The sequence below is a fragment of the Rhipicephalus microplus genome, chromosome 5, assembly GCF_043290135.1.
Source record: "Rhipicephalus microplus isolate Deutch F79 chromosome 5, USDA_Rmic, whole genome shotgun sequence".
In the NCBI taxonomy this organism is placed as follows: Eukaryota; Metazoa; Arthropoda; class Arachnida; order Ixodida; family Ixodidae; genus Rhipicephalus; species Rhipicephalus microplus.
Window position 1 is genome coordinate 37,345,152 of NC_134704.1, and position 21,661 is coordinate 37,366,812.

The 21,661-nt window shown below is 42.5% G+C and overlaps 2 protein-coding genes across 2 annotated transcripts in view; one reads left to right on the forward strand and one right to left on the reverse strand.

Moving 5' to 3' along the window:
• LOC119173916 (atrial natriuretic peptide-converting enzyme) overlaps window positions 1-3,157 on the forward strand; it is a 30,744-nt gene extending 27,587 nt beyond the window's left edge. The window contains exon 10 of the mRNA XM_075895219.1: window positions 448-3,157. Coding sequence (XP_075751334.1) covers window positions 448-476 — 29 coding nt within the window. The 3' untranslated portion in view covers window positions 477-3,157. The remainder of the gene's footprint in view (window positions 1-447) is intronic.
• Window positions 341-21,602, reverse strand: LOC142817730 (sodium/potassium-transporting ATPase subunit beta-1-interacting protein 3-like). The gene is made up of 7 exons (XM_075895220.1): window positions 21,194-21,602; window positions 20,865-21,002; window positions 20,694-20,774; window positions 19,026-19,220; window positions 17,135-17,195; window positions 2,653-10,800; window positions 341-1,042 (listed from the first exon to the last, which is right to left on the reverse strand). Exons 1-6 carry the CDS (start codon window positions 21,245-21,247, stop codon window positions 10,340-10,342), a joined length of 990 nt encoding a protein of 329 aa, XP_075751335.1. The 5' UTR covers window positions 21,248-21,602; the 3' UTR covers window positions 341-1,042; window positions 2,653-10,339.
• Between the last annotated feature and the right edge of the window lie 59 nt (window positions 21,603-21,661).

A 21,661-nucleotide genomic window follows, 5' to 3' on the forward strand; every position in this document is an offset into this window, starting at 1 on the left:
ACGCTCACAGCGCTGCCCGATTTGAAACGGCAACCTTCGAGCGCATGATAAAGCCGATGGCACTTTTGATCCCTGCAGCGATAAAAAGTGTCACGTAAACGTGTCCTTAATGACAAGCACGAAATTCTATTCGCAAGTCAGACGCTCAGATATTTAGTTCATTCGGTGTCACGCCTGATTTATAACATGTCGTATTTATAAGTTCAATATCACCCGACTATCGAAGGCTGAAGCAATTCATAACTGTATCTCGAAACGGGTTTTGCCAATGGCTTATCCGTTAGCTTAGCGCGTGACGGTGTCACACAATGCGTTTTGTCACATTAATCACACACGTATGCCAGTTTGTAAAATAAAACGGGTTTATTCATCCACGCGATTTAACAGTTGTAGATTTCGCAGTTGCCGTTCCTGATCGTTTCGAAAATGCGTTTTTTCGTGTTTCAGTGAACGGCCGACCGAGTACGAAACACTGAAGCTGGGCAACCAAAGAAGACATCGTGCATCAAGCAGCGCTTCTCGCAGGCCGGACAAGGACAGTCCCAAGACTGGTTCTACGGCGACCCGTTCATTGAACTCAGTTTATTTCCATTCACGTGGACCGGGGCGCGGGAACGTACGGAGCTAAAAGAGCCACCGTTAAACTAAGAACCACTCTTCGGACAGGCGTCGAATGAGGGAATCGTACGAGTCATCACACAATTGTAACACGTCCAAAACGCGCAAAGAAAACGAGCCTGGTTCAGGTTGTGAAGCGAGGAAGTCGACAACGGAGGTCAACAATGTGCAGGAGACAGTCGCAACGGGGCTATCGGCGTTTGGGGTAACGACACAGTCTTCACGTCTCTTATTGGCGTCCGCTTGGAGTCCTTTCGATGAGGTTATCCGAATAGCACTTGGGGCACTTGTCCGTGTCCATCAAGTGTATGACCTTGGGATGTTCACCGCAACTCCTTTGCGCTCTACCCTTAAAGCTGCAGCAGCAGGTTCCACAAAATACGACGGTCATGGGCCGATTGCACAGGCAACTCTGCTCCGATGCCTGCGAGCAAGGAACGTCAACGCTCAGTACGAAAAAAAATAATAATAATAAATGTGACAGACCTGAGCGATCGCAAAGAAACTTTAGTCGGTTACAGCCGAAGAAAAAATGCAAGCTCCGCCTACAGCGGTCACCGTCCCATCCAGGCAGAATTCGCATATGCGCCCCACTGAATGGCAGTCGCTTTTTGCATAACGTTAGTTAGATTACACAGATTTAGGCCACATCACTTGCCCGTACAGTGACCATATTCATTTCGCTAGTTTTAGGTCGAAAATTTTTATTTCTTGGCAAATTTCATTAAAATTTCCCTCTTCACTGCTTTGGAAAACGTAACTTTTTAGCAAGAAACGACGAACTTCTAATTTATAATATGCGCAGTATTTGCATTACCAGCGAAAATGTACTTATGGTTAGAACGGAAATCATTTTTCCGTTGCCCAGATGATAGAAAGGCGTGCTGCAGACTGCAGTACTGGGGGCGGAGCATGTATTTATTCGTAGGTTGCAACCGACTATAATATGAAACAAGACTCAGTTAATATTGATAAATTGTACTCTGAGAACTCTAAACGGCGTTAATGTTACCAACGTAGGTTTAGTAGTGGAAGAGGATATAGAGGTCAGAGTTAAATTTTAAATTTTCGCGCCAAGACATTCAGACATGGCGTCGGTGATTTCAAGTCTACGTCCTCCTTAGAGGGTAATGCGCTTAATTTTTGCTGATTGGATCCACCCGCATTGTCTTTTCGCGGCGAGCGAGGCGTATTTGAAATGGCGAAATTGTAATTCACCGATGTGACGAAATCATTTGTCCATTTAGTGTCTCTAAGAGCTGTAGGACGTCAAGAGTCGCACCTGACCGTGCTGGCTCGTAGGCGCGCGCCAAAACGGTGTTCGAAACGTCCCTCATTTGACGGCCTAACATTTAGCGATCTCTCGGTGGCTCTTTCGAGTTTCGCTTCTCAAGCCCGTTCCCACGGGATATGTAAAGTACTACATTATGCACGCACATTGTCATACCGCGAACGCATCTATCATCTGTGCTGGGTGCCCCGTAAAGGGCGGGGGAATCGGGGAACCAAAATAAATGTATTTAAATGTGATAAACGGCGATGGGCAACGATTTGAGCAGTACCGTACTTCATCCTGCTCCAGCTCGTTCACAACTTCACATTAACAGCAATCATTCACACGAGCCTCCAGCCTATGTTTCCATCCCGGCACGCATATACATTTTGAAATACCTCGTCTACACATTAATACAACAATGAGAGGCTTGCGCATTGCTCAAATGTCAACCTTACCGAGCCACCTCCACCGAGATCGTTCCAAGTAAACGTGACCTGAACAACTCCCAGCGAATGTACGCATACGTCAGTAGCCCTTGTTTCTCGACGCGACGTCGGCAGCATCCCGAAAAGAAATCACGAAGCAGTGACAGTTCAACGAAGACATGCAACCGTATAGTGGTGTCGACCAGCCCAACAAAAGAAATCGCGGCGAAGCAGTCACAACTACGGTCACTACATGACAAGCGACGCTTTGGTCAGGCTGGCCAAGAGGCGCGATGTAAACACAAGACGACGCGTGCGAAAGGTTGCACTTACCCGCGTGCTCCGAGCAGCTTCGAGAATTGCGTCAGCGAGCGCGACTCGTCGAGACATCACCAAGCCAGCAAAACGACCCCGTACAGGCAAACACCGTGCAAGGAGGCGTGCTCACGAGCGCTAAAATAAAGATAAAACGCACGCGGGCGCAACACAGCACACAAAGACCGAGACAGAAAGTAACCGACGCGCCCCCTGCGTACCAGCGATAACAGCACGAGATATGCGACCCTTTCGATTGCGTAACAGTGCGACAATTCAAACGAACTCGTGCGACGGGGTTTGTTTTCATAAAATGATAAACGATGTGCTCCTCAATAGTAATTGACCGCTTACGAAACTGCCCGCGCACGAAACCGAATCTTAGACGCGAATCCGAAACTTACGACCCACGCCCCTAAACGCATCGACAGCGAAAGTGCTGTCAATCATTGCCATCATTTCCGATATACTGGCGATGAAATAGTGCCGAGCATTGGGTTCAAAATAAAGTACTTTTTATTTATGCAGGGTGATTTACTTACAAACTGGCAGTGAACACATGAAACACTTGTAGACGTCTAACAGCATAACAAACACACACTAAGTATGAAGGCAATTGCCGCGTACAGTAACCATCTTCGTCTTTCAGTGAAAGAGTTGTTTAGCATGCAGATTATCTACGCCTCTAACTGCACTATACTTCGTTAACAGGGGGGCCGAATCATCAAATATCTTTTTATTGAAGGTACCAATATGACCTTCATGGCAATTTAAATTGAGAGAGATATCTGCAGGATCTCTTTTTTTTTTTTCAAATAGAAATAACAAACTCTAGTAGAAAAATCAGCTTTCTTTTTCTTTCTATTCAGTGCATATGGCATCCAACAGCAGCCTCATAAAGCAAAACTCAATAAACACAAACAAAATTTGATGCAATTAAGAGAAGCACATTTCAGTGGCAATCACTTGTAAACGAATTTATTTGCAACCTTGAAGGGTATGAATTATGACAATCCAAGATTAAAGCAAGGTAGACTTACTATTTTTAGCTGCAATACAAGAATCGGCCAACAGTTGACAAGGTCCCTTCAATGGTTCACGACAGTTTAGCAGCATCTCGATTCTAAAAACAGCCGCATGATATAGTGGTGTACGAGGTACTTCTGCCTAAAGCATATTACTTTTATCGGCTTCTCCTGCTTAGACTACTAAAATATATTTTTTGTTGAAAATTTCTTTGTAAGTCTACTATACTTTTAAGCTCAAAATTTCAATCTATACTTTCCTTCATAAATAACTAGAGTTACATGGAAAGAATTTGTCACAACGAAGCCATTTTCATTTCAAGTACGACAGATTTCATCCATGTCAGTTATGCCTAATGCGCCGCTTCCATATTTCATGTAATTTAATATGGGTGGCCCTAGTAATGCTTGCTATTCAGTCTATGGAATGTTTATTGAGAACACTCATTTACTAGCAGCAACTCATTTACTAGCTCCCAACTTCATGTGATGTCTAGTTACAGGTGTATAATGAGTATGAAAAGTGTAGAAGCCATGGCAAAATACCTTTCTGCTACGCATATATCGGCAATAATTCATTTCCAACAGCTATACAATTATCTCGTCACACTCAATCCATCCTGCAATTCTATTGAGATCACTAAGTATGTCACATAACCACAAGCAACACCCATCCGTACTCTCGCAGCGAGCACTTCCTCCGAAAATTCTCTTAATGTACAAAAAACGCAGACGCAATTAAGCTCTTAACCTCACAAAATGACAGAATTGTTACCACTCACAACATCATCATTGGAATTTCAATAGTCTTAAAAACCTGCCGTACGATTCCAACATCAACAATTTCCACAGTCTTCTAGAAACAACAGCCTATGCGATTCGCCTGATTCCTTGAGCAACAGTTTCTCGAAACCTCATCACTGTTCGAGAAGTACGAGGGCGACAGACATAACGCTTGTTGAGAGTTGCCCATACTTCAACATCTGTGGCTCTAAATAAATAAGTGCTCACTTCAAAACGCTTTCTACAAAGACAGGTGAACCAGGGGTTATTTACATGAAAGCACACTGATTCTGCAACACTTTCAGAGCCAACCACAAAACAGGCTTACTAGGCAGTAACATCTGTTGCAATGCACATGAACTTCGTGCAGTGGAAAGTTCTTCAAACCTTTTTCACTGTCTGCCATACAAGATACAGCAATGTGAATGGGCAAAACCCCCCAAAAAATAACAATAGGTATGATCACCCGTCAGAGCACGAAAACAAAATGATACAGGTAAAATATTCACACAAGTACTTTCAAAGATTCTCCCTGACAGGCAACTAATGAATTCGGGGAGGTCGCCATTCGAAATAATTGTACTGAAATGAACGCTAACAGAATGAATTTTAGCGAAGAAATTAAAATGTGATCATTTGTTCTCTTATACTTCATGTTAAAAAAAACTTCTGTATCAATCACAAAATAAAAAAAAAGTGGAGCCCATTCACACAACTATTGGTTATGCAGAACAATACTTATCAGAGTACAGCAATAATATGCAAACTATCATTAAAAAAGCTACTCACAAATGCCCCCCTTCTAAGCACTTTACTGAGCTGAATGAAAATTAAACCATTTTTAGTGCTTGCACTATGGACTGAACAACAATTAGAGAAAAAATGCGCAATGACACCACAACAAAACGTACACAGCCATGCCTCAAGTATGGCTGCAACAACTGCTAGCATCTACTTATATCTGTGCATGTTTCCCATCTTAAATTTTGAAAGTATGCTCCAATTCTGACTTCATTTGTTGTATCAAGGTTTGACTCCATTCTGTACATATCTAAATGCTATTCAACACTTCAGTTATGCATCAATGTAATCTAGAAGCATAGAAACCATACAAAAAATCGAGTTCCCCTTTGTGTCTCCATCCATGCCTTCTTTTGGGGGGAGGGGGAATCATGTGACATATGATGGGATGGATGGTTTGTATAAGAAGAGAAGAAAGAAGTCAGAATAGAATAAACATGGCGTATGAGCCAGGCCATGTCTCCCATTCATCATAGCGTCACATAAATAAGCTTATTCAGCCGTTCTTCAACAATTTGCCTGAACGATTCGATCTAGCTACTACCCATCTAGCCTTTCCTAAGTAAAAAAGCAAAAGGCCTAACGCCATCATAGGTAGCAGGTTGAATTTGGCACCAAAACTACAATGATATACTACAAACACATTTCAATAATGTGCAAATCCTGCCAATCACCGAACATGGCACAGGTGTTCTAAATGCTCATAAAAACATGTACTTTCACATGCATAGACAAAGTCGCTGTCAACTAGGTCATGCAGAGCTTCACAGCATTTTTATCGCGCAGAACAGCGGCCAGGTTGTGTACTCAACTGTCATCCACAACCTCTACTGATCCAGAGATAAACCTGTCAAATAAAAAAATTATCTATTTTTTGTACCATACTGAAGCATTCTCTACTTTTTTTGCTTAGGAGTGTGAAACATGAAACGGCAACATTGAAAGGTGACCAAGTAGACAGGTCTGGCACACACATGAAAAAAAAAAAAAAAGTCCTGCTTGAATGATTCCCTGTGACCAAGTAAAATGCTATCAAGATGAACAAATGAGTAATGAGGGTAGTTCACATGAAGACAAACATTTTCTGTTTTTCTTTGCATCACCTAATACTATTTGCACGATGACTCATCATGCCAAACAGCAATGTCTCATCATTAAGCAAACTTTTGACGATCATAGCACATAAGTCTAACAATCTTCCCAGTTCATCAATATTTTCTTGTGGGAGGGGGCATCTAAGTGGTTTGCACTGAAGCTGACCTACAATGTGAGCAACCCCTAAATTCGAGGACAACTGGTCTAAAACCGCATATATACAAGAGGAACCACTGTGCGTTGGTCATTAACCCAGTTTCCATCTGATTTGTACAGTGACCACACCCCAACCTTTTGATTCGTGACACCCGACAACTCCCGTGACCCAAGTACCGCGTCGCAGCAGTCTCCCGCACACGTCAAAAGGAATGATACAAGATTGATACAGCTATACAGGAACAAAATGTACATGATGGCACAGTCAATCGCCGTACAAGGATCTTGATGGCCGCGCAGCAGAATATTTACAAAACATTAACTTGTGGAAAAACATCTCAAGGAAGCGAAACAATGGACACAATGCCAGCGTACCTTCTTTGGTTCTTGGAAGACTGAGAAGTCTCCTCTGAAGTTGAAAGCATCATGGAAGAATAACGCACAACTAATGCAAAAGGCATGCTAAACTAGCAGCATTTAGTTAACGTCATCAAGAGCGACCACCGTGTATGGGGCCTATTCCAAAGCTCAGAATTGTGAATGATTGCATCAAAAATTGCACAGAAAAACAGGTAGGAACAGCAAGAAGTCCAGTATTCAGAAGAAAGTACATACACACCATGCTGTCGATTATTTAAAGGGCCACTCACCAGGCTCCATAACGAATTTTATTTAGACAGTGGAAATTGTTGGGTGTCCGATGAGGAACGTTTTGCCACAAAAATGTTTCGAATCGGTTCATTACGAACGGAGAAAACAGGTTTTTTGAAGCGGTGCAAAATGAGGGTGAGAGGCGAGCTCGAAACCCTTGCCGCTCCTCCGCGTAGCCTTCGCAAGCCAAATCTCTTGCCCACCCTCTCTGGCATCCGACCAAGAGGTGACGTGCGCATGACGTGCCCGAACAAGCCCAGCCCCCGTGCACGCGAGCGCCGTTGCTTTGTTGACCAGCGTTATTTTGTGGTCTTCTGCCTGTTTCTGCGGGATTGTTTGGAAATGCTGTCTTAGACGCGGTGGAGTAGATGAGCACAATGAGTGAGTGAACGCGTAGGGGCGTTCCACGGTGGTCGTCTGCTCAATGCGCTCACCACGGGGACCCGAACGCATGCGAAACGATGGCACATTAGACCCGCATCTCGTAGCATTTTACGGCAAAAAGTGTAAGAAAAACGCGCACAATTTTTTATTGCGTCTAAGTATTTATTTCAAGTTTTATTCATCTCTTAAAGCAACATATACATAAACTACGCATGTTGTGTTAAGTAAATTTTGCCATGTCACGTGGTATACTGTTGACAACGTCAGAGCAGAGTAGTCTACGTAGAGGACCAACGTCACCGTATTGCCTTATACGTAGGGCCATTCTTACGCCCATGTCATGCCCTCATTCTCTACGCGTGCACCGGCAGAGGTGAGGAGAAGCAGCTTTGATCTTGAAATTTGACCCATTTCCGCGGCAAATGGGTCAAATTTGGCAGACGTGATCATGAACGCCTCGTCACGCATTGCGCTTGTCAGCGCAAAATTCTCAAACCTGGTGAGTGGCCCTTTAAAGGTGTTGGCTACTTGTAAACAAAAAGGAAGCTAATTGCAATGCCCAGACAGATCTGATAAAATGTAGCACTGTTCTGCCCCGAAAAAGTAAAAAAATGGTATAGCTGTTCCGCCAGCTTATAACTATTAAAAAGAAGGCTAAGAAGTAAGCCACAGGAAAAAATTGATGTGACCATGCCATAAATAATTAAACACAAATTTTTAAAAATGCTAACAGCATGAGTTTGTTATCGTCACTTCAGTGCAAAGTCAGCTTTTAAAAGCTAAACTACATTGTGCCATATTTTGTGCGTATGAATGTGTGATGCTAAATGTTTCACACATCTTTCTCACATGATCAGAAATGAGAACATTGGTTTTGCAATGAATGCAAAGCCCCATCACACAAGGAGTACAATAAATATGCAAAGTGAAGATTGAAGCTTTGACACGAGCAAGAAACTGACAAAACTCGGGAGGTAGACACGGCAAAAGAAAGCTTGTAGACACTGTCAAGCTCTGCCTTTGAAAACAGTCAACAGCATCAACATCTACAGCCATTAAAAGCTGATTGCCCCAAGATGGTACGAAAATGAGCAGACTAATGAAAGAATCTTTTCAAAAATTATTTTGAATATACAAAAACAGATGTGCCTTGAGAACTTACAATTTGCAGTCTACTCAGTACCCAGGAGCACAGATTTTTTTAAATGAGGCATTGAAAGTTTTGAATGCAATTCAGCTAGAAACAAAATTATAAGTTCTCACAAAAGAGTAATCCAAGCCACGGACATGCTACCATGTTGGTCACATACAGCCCATTGTAAGTGGGCACATTCCCACTATTCCCAACTTGGTCTAAAATGCTCTGAGGGGTTCAGCTGTGCTTTTGTGAGAAACAGGAACGTTTCACTTATGTTATTAAAAATCCTGTTTGAACTAAGCCACCTCAATATTCAACCAAAAGAAAGTGGGCCAACCAAAACCTTGAATTATGTTTCAAGTAAAATCACGGATTTTAAATTTCTGAGTTAGAATTACTATGAACCATCTATATAGAAGCACGAAAATAGTGTTCAAAAAGCAAGTAACAGAAGATGAAGGCTGAGGAGTATCACCTTTGCACTTCTGAAGAAATTACCTTGCCTTTTCCTTATTTCCTGCTTGCAGCACAATGCTAGAAAGAAATGAATTAATTTTAGAATCTCCAAACTTTGTTCTTTGGTGAGAGCAGCTATAATGCTAAAAACTGATAGCAGTAATACATTTTGTAATTGGTATAATCATGAGATCTATACCAGGCAAATTCATTTGGTGAGGTTAAAAAGGCTGGCACCTTCATTAGCTTCCTTGCAATAAAAGTGAAACTGCTTACGATATCACTACTTTAGGCGATGCGTGCCCGCACCATCACTGAGATATTACTGCGAAACAGCCCGCAAAATCACGAACGAAAGCCGAATTGTAAAGGGGCGGTTTAACGGCACTTCTCAGTTGACGAATGCAAATGCCAAGCATAGTTCGCAACCACCATGCAGTCTAGCACACACAAACAAACACAAAAGAAATAAAGCAAAAGAATAACAACAAGGACAACAAGAATGCACCTAGCAATGTCAATGACCCAAGTACATGTGGTAAGTGGCATGACATGGCTGTGCTCAATGATGTCTCGAAACAATGCAGAATGCCTTTTAAAAAAGAGTCCAATAAAAGTGGCTGTACATGGGCAGAAATTTATGACAATAAATTGTAAGGATAACAATGTTCAGGTCAGTATTCTGGCTTCTGCTGATATAAACTCAAGGAATATTTCATCCCCTGTGAGCACAGCGTATCGTATAACAGATTTTCTTTTGCAACTGCTTTCTCGCTCCCTGAAATTCATTCCTTTAGTATAGCAACACTGCAGAAAGTTGCTGTTAAATAAAGTACAGCCTTCAATGTCAACACGGGTACACGAGAACAGCGGCTGCGCAGTCGAAAACAGCACAGGGTTCTACACTAAACTCACTCGCATGTTTAAAGGTAACCAGATGGCCTTAAGCAGTTACTACACTCAAGCCTAGGGCCTATTCATCTTCTGTTCTTTTTCAGGTGAGGAGTTGAAACCTGAATACTCTATCCTACCGACCCCTATCTACACATTCATTTCATACTGCTAACCAATGTGCATATGGTAATATTGTAGGAATGGTCATGCTCTACCACCTAACGACCCACCAGAAAAAATATGACGTCTTGCCTCTAAGCACTGGGCACAGCTTCATGCTCACACGCACACTTTTGCGAAGGCACAATGTGCTCCACACCACTCATATCATTGTCTCAGAGCTGTCCACGTAGGGCTGGTGGCGCCCCCTTGTGGAGTGCCTTGTAGAGGGCAGCCCTGTAGTGGCGCTGTGCTGGTGGGTCGTCCGCAGAGGCCCACTGAGGTTGGGGTTGGCCTTGCCATACAGCGAGTGGAGGCTGGTGCGGGATCCCAGGTAGACTGGGTTGCACTGACCGCCAAAATGGGCGTAGCTGTCGTTGCTCGACGTGTCCAGGGACCGGTCGAGCAGGCGCGTCACAGGATTCTGGTACTGCGTCTGGCCCGACGACCGTTTGGAGCGAGTTGAACGCCGCTTCACTCGTCGAGGAGTCATGGGTGCGCGGCCCAACCCGACACCCGCAGAGGGGCCGCCACCGTCTGCAGCAGGTGGGTCAGTACGGAACTCGATGCTATAAGGCAGGCTGTTCAGTGGTTTTCTTTTGCTGCTTTTTCTTCTGGGTGCAACTGTGGTCAGTAAAAGAAAACAAAAAGAAAGAACATGAAAAAGGCTGAAAAATATACGTAAACTCCCGATGGAAATGATTGGTGATTATTTTCTAAGTTATGCACGAGCATCCACACGCAGCACATGTGGCAGCCATGGATTGAAACGCAAGTACTATAATAATTGCGATGAGCAATTTCTTGTGACGACCTCAACAAGTCATTGCAAATCTGGCTGCTCTGATGGAAGTGCTTAAATCAAAATTACACCGATATGACATTGGAAGTGAAAGTATCTGCACTACTTAGCCCTAGATATTTACCATTTCATAACATGAGTACTCTACATCGCTCAACTTTCATTACTTGTGATTGACTTTATTATAATTATACATGCATTTGGCTTCAGTGCTATTGCATCAGAATCATTGTACATCTCTGGTGACTTTCGAAACCTCCGTTAATGAGAGCCGCACGATTGGCAAGAGACCCCTGGATGCAGACATGTATTTCCTTGTCACAGTTAAATACACTATCAAGGTGCAAGCTGTACCTATCTGTGTCGAGATAGCATAATGATGGCAGTGCTTCTCTGCTTTATTGTGACACGTATTTCACACTCCTACATGACTGTTAGGTGCGGCACAGGATAAACCTATCTTGCTACAGCTTTGGGCTCCCATTTGTTGTAGTGGATATATTTTAATAATTTGTCAGTCATTACGTCAGAGACATAGATCCAGGGCAGTCTAACAATTGATCCTGCATTTAGGGCTGTGCTAATTTTGTCACAAAAGTTTTCGAACATTATTAGGTGCAAGTACCTGCAATACAGTCCAGAAGTGCTCCTTATTTTGGCTAGATGACATCATGGTGAATTGATAGCTGACCAGAAAATGACAAGGGGTGGAGGAGGCAGCACATAAGGTATGCATTTCATGTATTCTTTTCCGCAGTGTTTTAGCTCCTTTAGCTTTTTACCTTATAAATAATGAATATATAGCTGCAGAACCAGTAACTAATCTACTGCAACATGCCGTAATTTTAAGTGCCAGGTACCAATATGTGTAACCTATTTTATGAGTATTTAGATATACAGTTGAACCGCGCTACAATGAACGCTGCTTTAACGAAATTTTTGCTACAACGAAAAATTCACGGTTCCCTGTCAGCAGTCCATAGGAGTCAATGCATAAATATTGTTGCCACAACAAACACTTTTTCTTATACTGTCCCGCTTCAACGAAATTTCACGATGCAATTCCAGGCTTGGATATTTATTGCTATACAGAAAACCCAATATTTAACACTGATGCATCTTGAGAACCTAAAAATACGTCAACGAAGTATAAAACATGCGTTGGTACCACCAGAAACCGCCGCTGTTCAGCAAGCATGAGCGCCACTATTGCTCGAAGCGATGGCAATGGGACTGCCCTGCTGCATGGAGGAAGGCCCTGCTTTTGCCACTGGCTTGCTTTCGAGCCGCAGACGATCCGAAGCTGAAGCTCAGTCGCTCAGTTCATGGTTTTCTTCACGCAGCTGTTGCATGCAACCACGTAGCGACGCCTTTTTCGATTCCAACGGTTATCATTTTATTCACGCTTGGCCAGTGTGGTACCTATTCAAAGCGGCTGTTCGTCCGTATTATCAACCAAATCAGGTAGCCGCGATTGATGGATGATAAGAATAATATAGAATAAGGCAAAAGTCATTGCTCCACGATTCCCTGTCTCCATCTCGGCATTGTCGGATACACATGACAGCGGACGGCTGCTAGTGTTAACGTGTTAATGCAACCGTTTGGTACGTTTACGAGAGCGGTTGTAGGTGTTGTTTCAGCGTGGTTTTCACCATGACCTCGCGATGCATGGCTGTGAATCGCGTCGTGACGCTGCAGGGAAAGAATAGGAAACAGCGGACACATTTTCAATTTTAAAAATAAATGTTCCTTTACTTTGCTAGCTCATATGAGCTTTATTTTTTTATTTTACAACGAAATTCTCGCTTCAACGAAATATTTTCGCCACACCATGAGTTTCGTTGCAGCGGGGTTCAACTGTACTCATATATATAATATGAGTATTTTAGAGTAACCTATCAGTCAAGATCTCTTACAAGTCTCCTTCAGAGGCCTTTTCAAGTTAGGGCTTAACATCACACAGCGGCACGAAAAGTGAATTGAAGATTAGTTATGTGCAGCAGGGTGGGTTGTTAGTGGGCAAAACAAAGCACACCAGGAAAGACACCAATCCCAAGCACAAGAAACAAGAGAAGAGAGAAGCAGAGAATACATACATTGTGTTCTGCATGCGACACGGCTTTGGCGGTGTTATGTAGGCAGAGTAAGAGTCAAAGCCCCCAATGAAATCAACTGAAAAGTAGAGAGAGGCGTGTGATATTTTAACAGACTCAAATTCATTGAGGCCATATACGACTTACAAAGCCAGTACCCAAGCCACAAAAGCAATTTTGACACCATAAAGTACCTACATCCTGAAGTTCCCATAATTATGTGAGCCTTGTAGCTTAGCAGATTAATAACTGGAATGCTATATGTAGCTTTCCGACTAGCAGACTCTACTTTGGCCTTTCAATGTGGCTTCACTGTACTATAGACTCAATTTAAGCCACAACTCATTTTAACGAGACACAGCAGTGAAGACTAGTATTGGGAGTTTTCTGATTATGTAGCTGATTTTATAAAAGTTGTTGCATATTAAGTTACAGGAGTACCAAAACAAAAATTTTGTATCATGCTTCTTGCATTGCGATAAGCGCCTAATGACCCAGTTATTACTGACAGAAACCTCAATTTAGAAGTTTTGTTCACTCCAGTTTGCAATGGTTAAATGGACTTAAAATCACTGTTATAGTACCCCAGTATCAGTTTCAGTTTTGCAGGTAAATGACAAAAGCAGATCCAGAGACGCTTGTAAGAGCAGCTGGCCACACTATCACATAAATCGGTGACATACGTACCATTACAGTCGTGCATGCAATGGTCTCCTTCATTGTCCAAAAATTATGAAGACTGGATCATAACCAAAAGCTCTTGATGTAAGTGGCTGCAGTTTGTTTTAGAAACAATGAAGTCGATGTTGTGCGGCGCCACGTTTCGCGCAGTAGCACAGCTTACTTTAAATTTATTTTAAATAAGCTCTATGCTTGATTTGACAAAAACATTTTGTAGATGATGAGTGTCTCTGTACGAATCATCCTCACAAGTTATTTTGCCTGCAAATTTTCTTGTCAGTACCCCCTTAACAGTGCAGGTCACGTGGACAAATAGCTGCATTATTTTCTTCCAATGAATGTAAATGAAGGTACGCCAACAGGTGAACGTATGGAACTTGAGGAGCGAGGAATAATAATAATAATAATAATAATAATAATAATAATAATAATAATAATAATTGCTGGAACCTTAAGGTGCCAGAACCAGCATATGGTCATGTGGCACGCCGTAGTGGAGGACTCTGGATTAAATTTCGACCACCTGGGGTTCTTTGATGCTCACCTAAACCCAAGTGCACGGGCATTCTTAGCATTTCGTCCTGACGAAATTCGCCACAGGAGTTATAATTAGTGATGAGATTGTATACACATTGCTTTTTATAACTTTTTCTGAGAATGCTGTCTGAAGTGGTGCTTTGCATGAGGCTTAGGACGGTTGATCCACAAGGTGCCTGTAGCCCTAAGAGCACTGAACGGCAGTTACAAATACTGAAACGCTTAACAAGCGTGAAGTTAAGTATCTGTGATATACCTTCTTTTTCAGCGTTATCAGAATAACCCGCTCACATATAAGCTTGTAAGACAGGGAGCACAGGCATCAATGCATTTTCATTAATTCTGGAATTGGCAACCTGCAAATGGAAACCAGGCTACCATTAAATTGATCTTTACAGCAGTGCTAGGCATTCAACAAAATTTGTTGTGCTCCCGTGGCATGAGTAAAAGGCTTTAGAAGATAAGAATTTCACTTCAGCATGACAACAAACACGAGGTCAAGGAACAATTGTTGAACAATCCAAAGCCTCGAAAAGCTGTCTTGTCTGTGAATTTCATTCGACACACATGCTCCAAAGATACCCATTCCTCAGCAACCTTCGGTCTCTTCAATCCATCTTCTTGCAAACCGCAGTAAACACACCGCAGTAAACCAAAGTAAACACAGCAGGTACATACATACTGCATTTACTCGCGTAATCCTCACACCTCCAACATTGCCCAACAAAAATATGTTTCTTTTATCGAGTAATTATCGCACCCCCAAAAATTTCAGCCATAATGTCGTCTGCTCCTTCCAACCATTGATGATGATGATGAAAGCACACACGCACGAAGCTCCAATTCGACCCAACCCAACCCAAGGCAAAGTGGCAAGTGCGCATTGCGGCACGCCTGTGGTTATGCTGTGGGGTGATTCGGAAGCTACATGGCTGCTTTCAAGTTGAAAGTGATTGATCGTGCACTGAACAACGGCAACAGGGCCACCAGTAGGCACTTTAGAGTTAAAGAGGTTTGTGTTTCTACTGGGTTTTTGCTACTGCTACGATTCCGTATTAGATGACCATCAGTCTGAGGTTGATCTCTTATGTTGATCTTCTGCGGGCTCTTGTTGGATAACGAGCAGTCATGCTATGTCCGCAAGCCTTGCGTACGCTATTCCAAAACTCTCTACTATTTACTTGCAGCTTTTGGCTCTCAAATAAATGTTGCCGTGTGCTGAATTTGTGGTTTTATTGTTAAGGTAAGGCTTGATGAGTACCTCTTGAAGCTTGTAGTTAGTTTCCAGTACGAGAATTCCGATTTGTGGCCGCTTCGTTGTTTTTTTTCGCTCACTTTGTTGTTTTCACAGAAAATTTTCCTCGTGTAATTCTCACACCCGTCATCTTTTCATCAGTTTTCCATAGAAAAAGTGCAAGGATATTAAGAGTAAATACGGTGTTGTTCAGTTAGATAAGTTAGGGCACTTTCTGCAGATTCTTCCCACAGTTGATATTTCTGACCTTGTATGTGTGCCTTTAAGTTTACTCAGCTGTTGAAGACTCTTGCAAGTCATTTACATCTTTCATTTCTCAACATGGAAAACTGGCATACAAAGCTCACATTCATTTTTAAAGAAATCTCTACTAAAAATGTGAGGTTAATCAAATCTTAGTCAGAAAATCGAACCAACATTACTGTCAGACTTTAATGTTGCTAATGAGGTGTCATGGTGTCATCAAGGGGCACTCACTGAAACAAAGAGGCCACACTGTTTGGGAAACAATTATTTTAACTAATGGAACTAATCAGCTTAGGTCAGCATCTGAATATTCATATTTCAGTGTAGGTTTCAATTTTGTACTGAAAAACAGCACTCCATGAGACTATCCGTAACAAGGCAGGAAAAAAGGCAGAAAAGATATCTAGTCTACTGATGTTAACTAAAGCCTATCCATAAATAATGTACCTAGATGGCACTATCTTTCAATGATGATGCAGTAAAGGAACAAACATTTTAAAACCTGTTTGATAACAGGAGGCTGAACTATTTAATGAGACAACAGTTCTTAAAAACCTCATTGATAACAGGAGGCTGAACCGGTCATAAATGAGACAACTCTAAGAAAAAAAAAACAATTTTTCCTTTACTTTAGTCACTACTCGTTTGATAAGTTGCATTCACAATCAGATCAACAATCCTGAAATACACAATAACGCCCCAATGCCAAGGTGCATGTTTGATTGGCAAAGCGTGAAAGAGGATCTTAATCAAAATATACGCCCATGGACAACTTTTCTTGGCAACGAAGAGAATACCAGAGGGCCAAATCATGCATTTCCTGCCACTAATAAATGCAGTCACACAACTACATCCCTGTTTTCTACGCGAGATATTTAAAAAAAATATATTATACGACATCTGCTACACGTAAGCTCTTTGAGACAGGATGCAATTCAGAGCAGAGGCGCACTCCTTGTGTTTCCTTTACTTTATACACTGTCCCGTTGCGTTTCTGCACACGTGAGAAATTCCCACCTTTTACGTCAAACGCTAAGCAGCGTCTGCACTGGTATGCAACACTGATCGTGAGCAGCTATCAGTCGCTTTCCTTAGCAGTACGAACTGCAAACCAAACCAGACTACTTGGTGTAGAGTACAAGTGCAGAAGCTCTGCCCCCCCCCCCCCCCCCCAGCTTTCCTTTCCTTGCCAAGAAAAGTTGTACGCGAGTACGAGTTTTGTTTTTCTGACTCGGACTTCAATAATATTGCCAGTACATCAACTAAAGCACTATAACTCTCAGTAGTGTGAATTCAATGCAGACCAAATATCATCCCTAGCAAACACGTTTCAAAACTCACATGAATCATCTTCCTGAGTGTAAAGGTAGATCAGGTAGCAACCTCCAACAAAGCCCACAAACTGCAACGAAAACGTGAGCAAAAATTAAGTTTACAAACAACAATTCTGCGTCTGTGCCCGCACGCACAATACATTCTAAGCAGCTCTACTAACTCACGAGCGCCATTCTACACATATCATTCGAAGCTATTACTGCATAAATAGCAATGACCACTATTCTTGCACTAGAACCACTGGCCTCTGTAATGTCTACTGAGCCTGAAGGTAAATATATAAATAAGTATCTTATGTCCACTGCACGATGAACACCCCTACCCTAAAATCTCCAATTTATTTTGTCCTCTGAAAGCTGCCTCCATTTTATGCACATGAACTTATTTTCATCACTCCAGCTAACTTTCTGCTTCCCTTGATGTCGTTCCCTATCCCTTGGTATCTATTCCACTGCTCTATCTAAGCATCAGCTATCCGGTCTTGTGCAACATACGGCCTACCCAGGTCCATTTCTTGCACTGAATGTCAACTAGATTATAAGCTAAACCTGTCTGTTGCCTGACCTACTTGCAAATGCTTCAAGTGAGATAATCAGTGATGCACGCTCTACTGAAACATTCTTTGACAAGCTTAAGCACACTCCACGTTTCTTAAGCAGGCTACAATTTAATGTAGTTTATGCATAAACTCATAAAAAATATGAGCTGTCCCTTGTGAAAACTAGGAAGGTGTCCTCTCAGCTAAGTTATTTGCACAGAGAAGGAAGAAAAAGTTGAGTAAACTTTTGAATTTAACCAGAAATCACTGGGTTGGGGATTATCATGGCAAAATTAATTATAAAGATCAATGCTAATTGTAGAAATAAATGTGAACAAATGAAAGACATTTTAGTCCTCCTATAACACATCTGTTCTTGCCTTAGAGCTGCCTCAGAGGACGTGTTCGCCATCAGACTGTGACCCACAGAGCCGGAAATCAAACATACGATTGCAATTTTGGCTGCAGAAAGAAATAGCCACATAGCCTGTAACATGCAATAAACTATATCCACATCCTACTTCAACGTCTCTCTCTAGAAAACAGAAACATATCTTGAAGGTTATGCTTTTGTGAGGTGCATGCACTAGAAGCAATTATGAAAAAAAAAAAACATAATAGTTATGCTTTATATACAAGAGACAAGCAAAGCTTTCTCCTCGTACTGTTTTAACGAGAGATCGTCATTCTGCTTTAGCGTGAGTTAACATGTTGGCCGTTCAGTCCCAAACACTGACTTCTCATACAATGACACAGTGATGTACCCTTAGCCTAAGCAGGTGTTTGATTTCCACACTTGCTTTTGCAACTCTCCACTTGCGAGATATCTCACAGTTTATTTTAGCAGTAAGCAGCTTCTCCAGAATGTCCTAAAGTATCCTACTAATGCTTTTAAAGGAAAATATGATGCCGCAGTCATCATCGGCACTGCGTAGATTTGTCCAATCCTGCTGCTTCAAATGTCTTTCTGACAAAACTAGTCACAGCTAGCTTTTCTAAATTTCCAAGCAGAGCACACGAGGACAAAAGTCTGTATACACCAATATTCGCTGAAAAATTCCATTTTTAGCACAATATTTCATAGAGAGCAATGAATCAGCCGAGTCACAAGGCTGCTTCAAGTGAAAAGGTTGAAATTGAGACAGGTCCTTGAATTACACATTATTCTATTGCTTGCGAAGCTGCCACATCTGTCGCTACTTCAAATAGCAGGACATTTACTTACATCAATATTCAAAGTATGTTCTATGTAGCCTACAATGTGGTATTACCCACTCTTATGAACTGTAGGTGAGGCGCATGCTTACCGCTAATAAATATTAATTGCTGGGGTTTAACATCCCAAAACGGTATGCTTACCGCTAACAGGCACTGCACGCCAGCTTGAATGCATTCCACATAGTAGTAAGGAAGCACACATCCCGCCACCGACACCGGCTTTGTGACAGCCAAGATGTCGTCGGAAGAGCTATAGTTGAAGATGGCCACGCAGCCAAAGCCGTTAGCCTCCCACCAGCTTCGACTTCCAGTGCCCATGTCCAGAATACTGGAATCCTGGAGAGAAAATATCAATCGGGGCACATTTTTCTTTTGCACTCAGACATACAAAAAGGGGGACAAGGATGAAGAACGAGTGCATGGACTGAGCACCAAAGATAATCCCTGTACATTCGAAATGTAACGCAACCTTTCTGAATGAAACTGGCTCACTGCAGTGTTTGTACAGTGCCTCAAGTGTACCGCAGTTTGAGGGCAGCCTCCGCAGCGGTACTATGGCGACATGAGAGCTAACAAACACGTGTGCAAGAAGTCAAGGGAGTTTCACAATATCACTTAATATATTTGATGAGAACAGCACAGAGAAGTACACGACAGGGCGCGTGCCTCTGTATTGTCCTTGTCAAATGCAGTGCTACAATAACTTAAGTAAGAGTGCATCGCCAACTAGCCCCATAGGGTGCTTTATTATGCATTAGTGTTTGTTCAGTTTCAGTTCACAAGAGCAAGTTTCTTTTCTTTAAGATATGGCTGTATGAAAGTATGGTGCATAGTGCATGCATCCTATAAGTCAATGCATGCACTCTTGTTGTTCCGTCTCTTCTTTTCCACACTGGGCAGTTGTGTGACAACTAGATCAAAATTGTCCTTCACTAATTTTGAAGTTTATCCTGGATAACAATTAAACAGCATGCAAATGAAGTACGAAAGGCTGGAGGGCTTAACGCTATCGTTCAGTAAAGACTAAATTACATAAGCTTTTGCACTAATGCAGAGCATGAGCATCTGTAAAATGCACAAAGCAACAAACAAGTCATTCTGACAAAGGTGTTTTTGGATGCACTTGCTACATATATATACATAAAAAAACAACAGATGGCTATCATTAAGAGTGCTCAAGTTCCTTGTCTGACATGAATTTATCATTGTACCTACGGTATTTGCACGTATAAATTATATACAGGGCAATTTTCGATCTCGGGTTATGATTAATTGTTTCGTGGTAAAGATGTTTGTGTGAATTTCAATGTGGTGGCAGTCAGTTTACTAGTTGCATCTTCTGATGAGGAAGCCCGACGGAAAAGCAAGCGCAAAAATCCATGACCTGGTAACCCTCAAAAACGGCTAGACAATGTTTTTTTTTTGTTTTTTTCAACAATATTAAGCACGTAAAACGAATGTGATGAACGCGCCACCGAGTCACGCATGCAATAATGCTAAGGCACGTTGCCGGGCTAGTTGGTTGGGGTTCATCATTTATAAGTGCATAGCGCACCACAACAAGGACACAAAAAGAGAAACGCACACACACACACACAGCGCTGTATGTGTGTGCGTCTCTCTTTTTGTGTCCTTTTCGTGGTGCACTATACCCTTATAAATGATGAATGCAATAACGCATAAGAACATTGTGTCCTTTTCGTGGTGCACTATACCCTTATAAATGATGAATGCAATAACGCATAAGAGCATTGTGTCCGTGCACTGGTTTATGCTCACGAGCGCTCAATCACGGCAAATTGCTCTCACCCTGTTCAGGGCACCGATTTCCATGTAAATGCAGATGACAAAGAGATTCCATCCGATCCACAAGAGAGTCCAGATGATGTACTGCAATGAAAATTTCATACCCCTCGTTGAGCGCACACTCCCATCGGTTTCGAGCCTTATGGGCCAAATGACTTCAATCAATACACTCACGGCAACGACATATCTTGGCCGGTAGTGGTACGTTCCGAAGAAGCCGAAGATAACGAAAATGATCTGGAAGAAGTTGGCCAGGATCGGCGCCCACATGTATCCCAGGAAGTCGAAGACTTGGCGTTGGAATGTTGCGATCTGCAGAATAAATAGACATCACGCTCAGAATACGCAGCACAAGGCGCGGGCGCGGACAACGCGAAATAAAGAAGCGGGCAATCGGCAACGAGAAAAACAAGTGGTTCCTAGTGCTCTTCTAGACGTTACATGATAAGGGACGTAGTGGCGTTCATCGCGATTACAAGAGCGGCGATGGTCGCCCAACTTACCAGCTGAATGATGCAAATCGCCAAGACCAAGATCCTCGCGCCGCAGCAAGACATGCTTTGCAGACTGTGGTCGCACGGTGCCTAACTATCCATACTCACAAGAACGTGGACACACAACGAACAACAATCGTTGTCTGATGCGGTCGCAACCGCAGCACGGCTGCAGGTGACACTAACATGGCATCCACCGCATCACGAATTCACGTCACATACTATATTCGTTCCAGCATCGTAGAGCTCCGAGTGACAAAGAGGAGTCCCACTTGAGAGGCATCATTACTTCGTAAGCCCTGACTTCCAGTTTTGTTTACAGCATTGCCCTGTAGAAGCGGCACAAATGCACGACACAAAACAAAACACCGTGTACACAACGGGGCAACTTCAGACCAATGAGCATGCGCGGAAGGAATGTAAAGCGACGGCGTCGCCCTCTGTAGCAAAATATTGTTATAAAAAAAGTGAGATAAA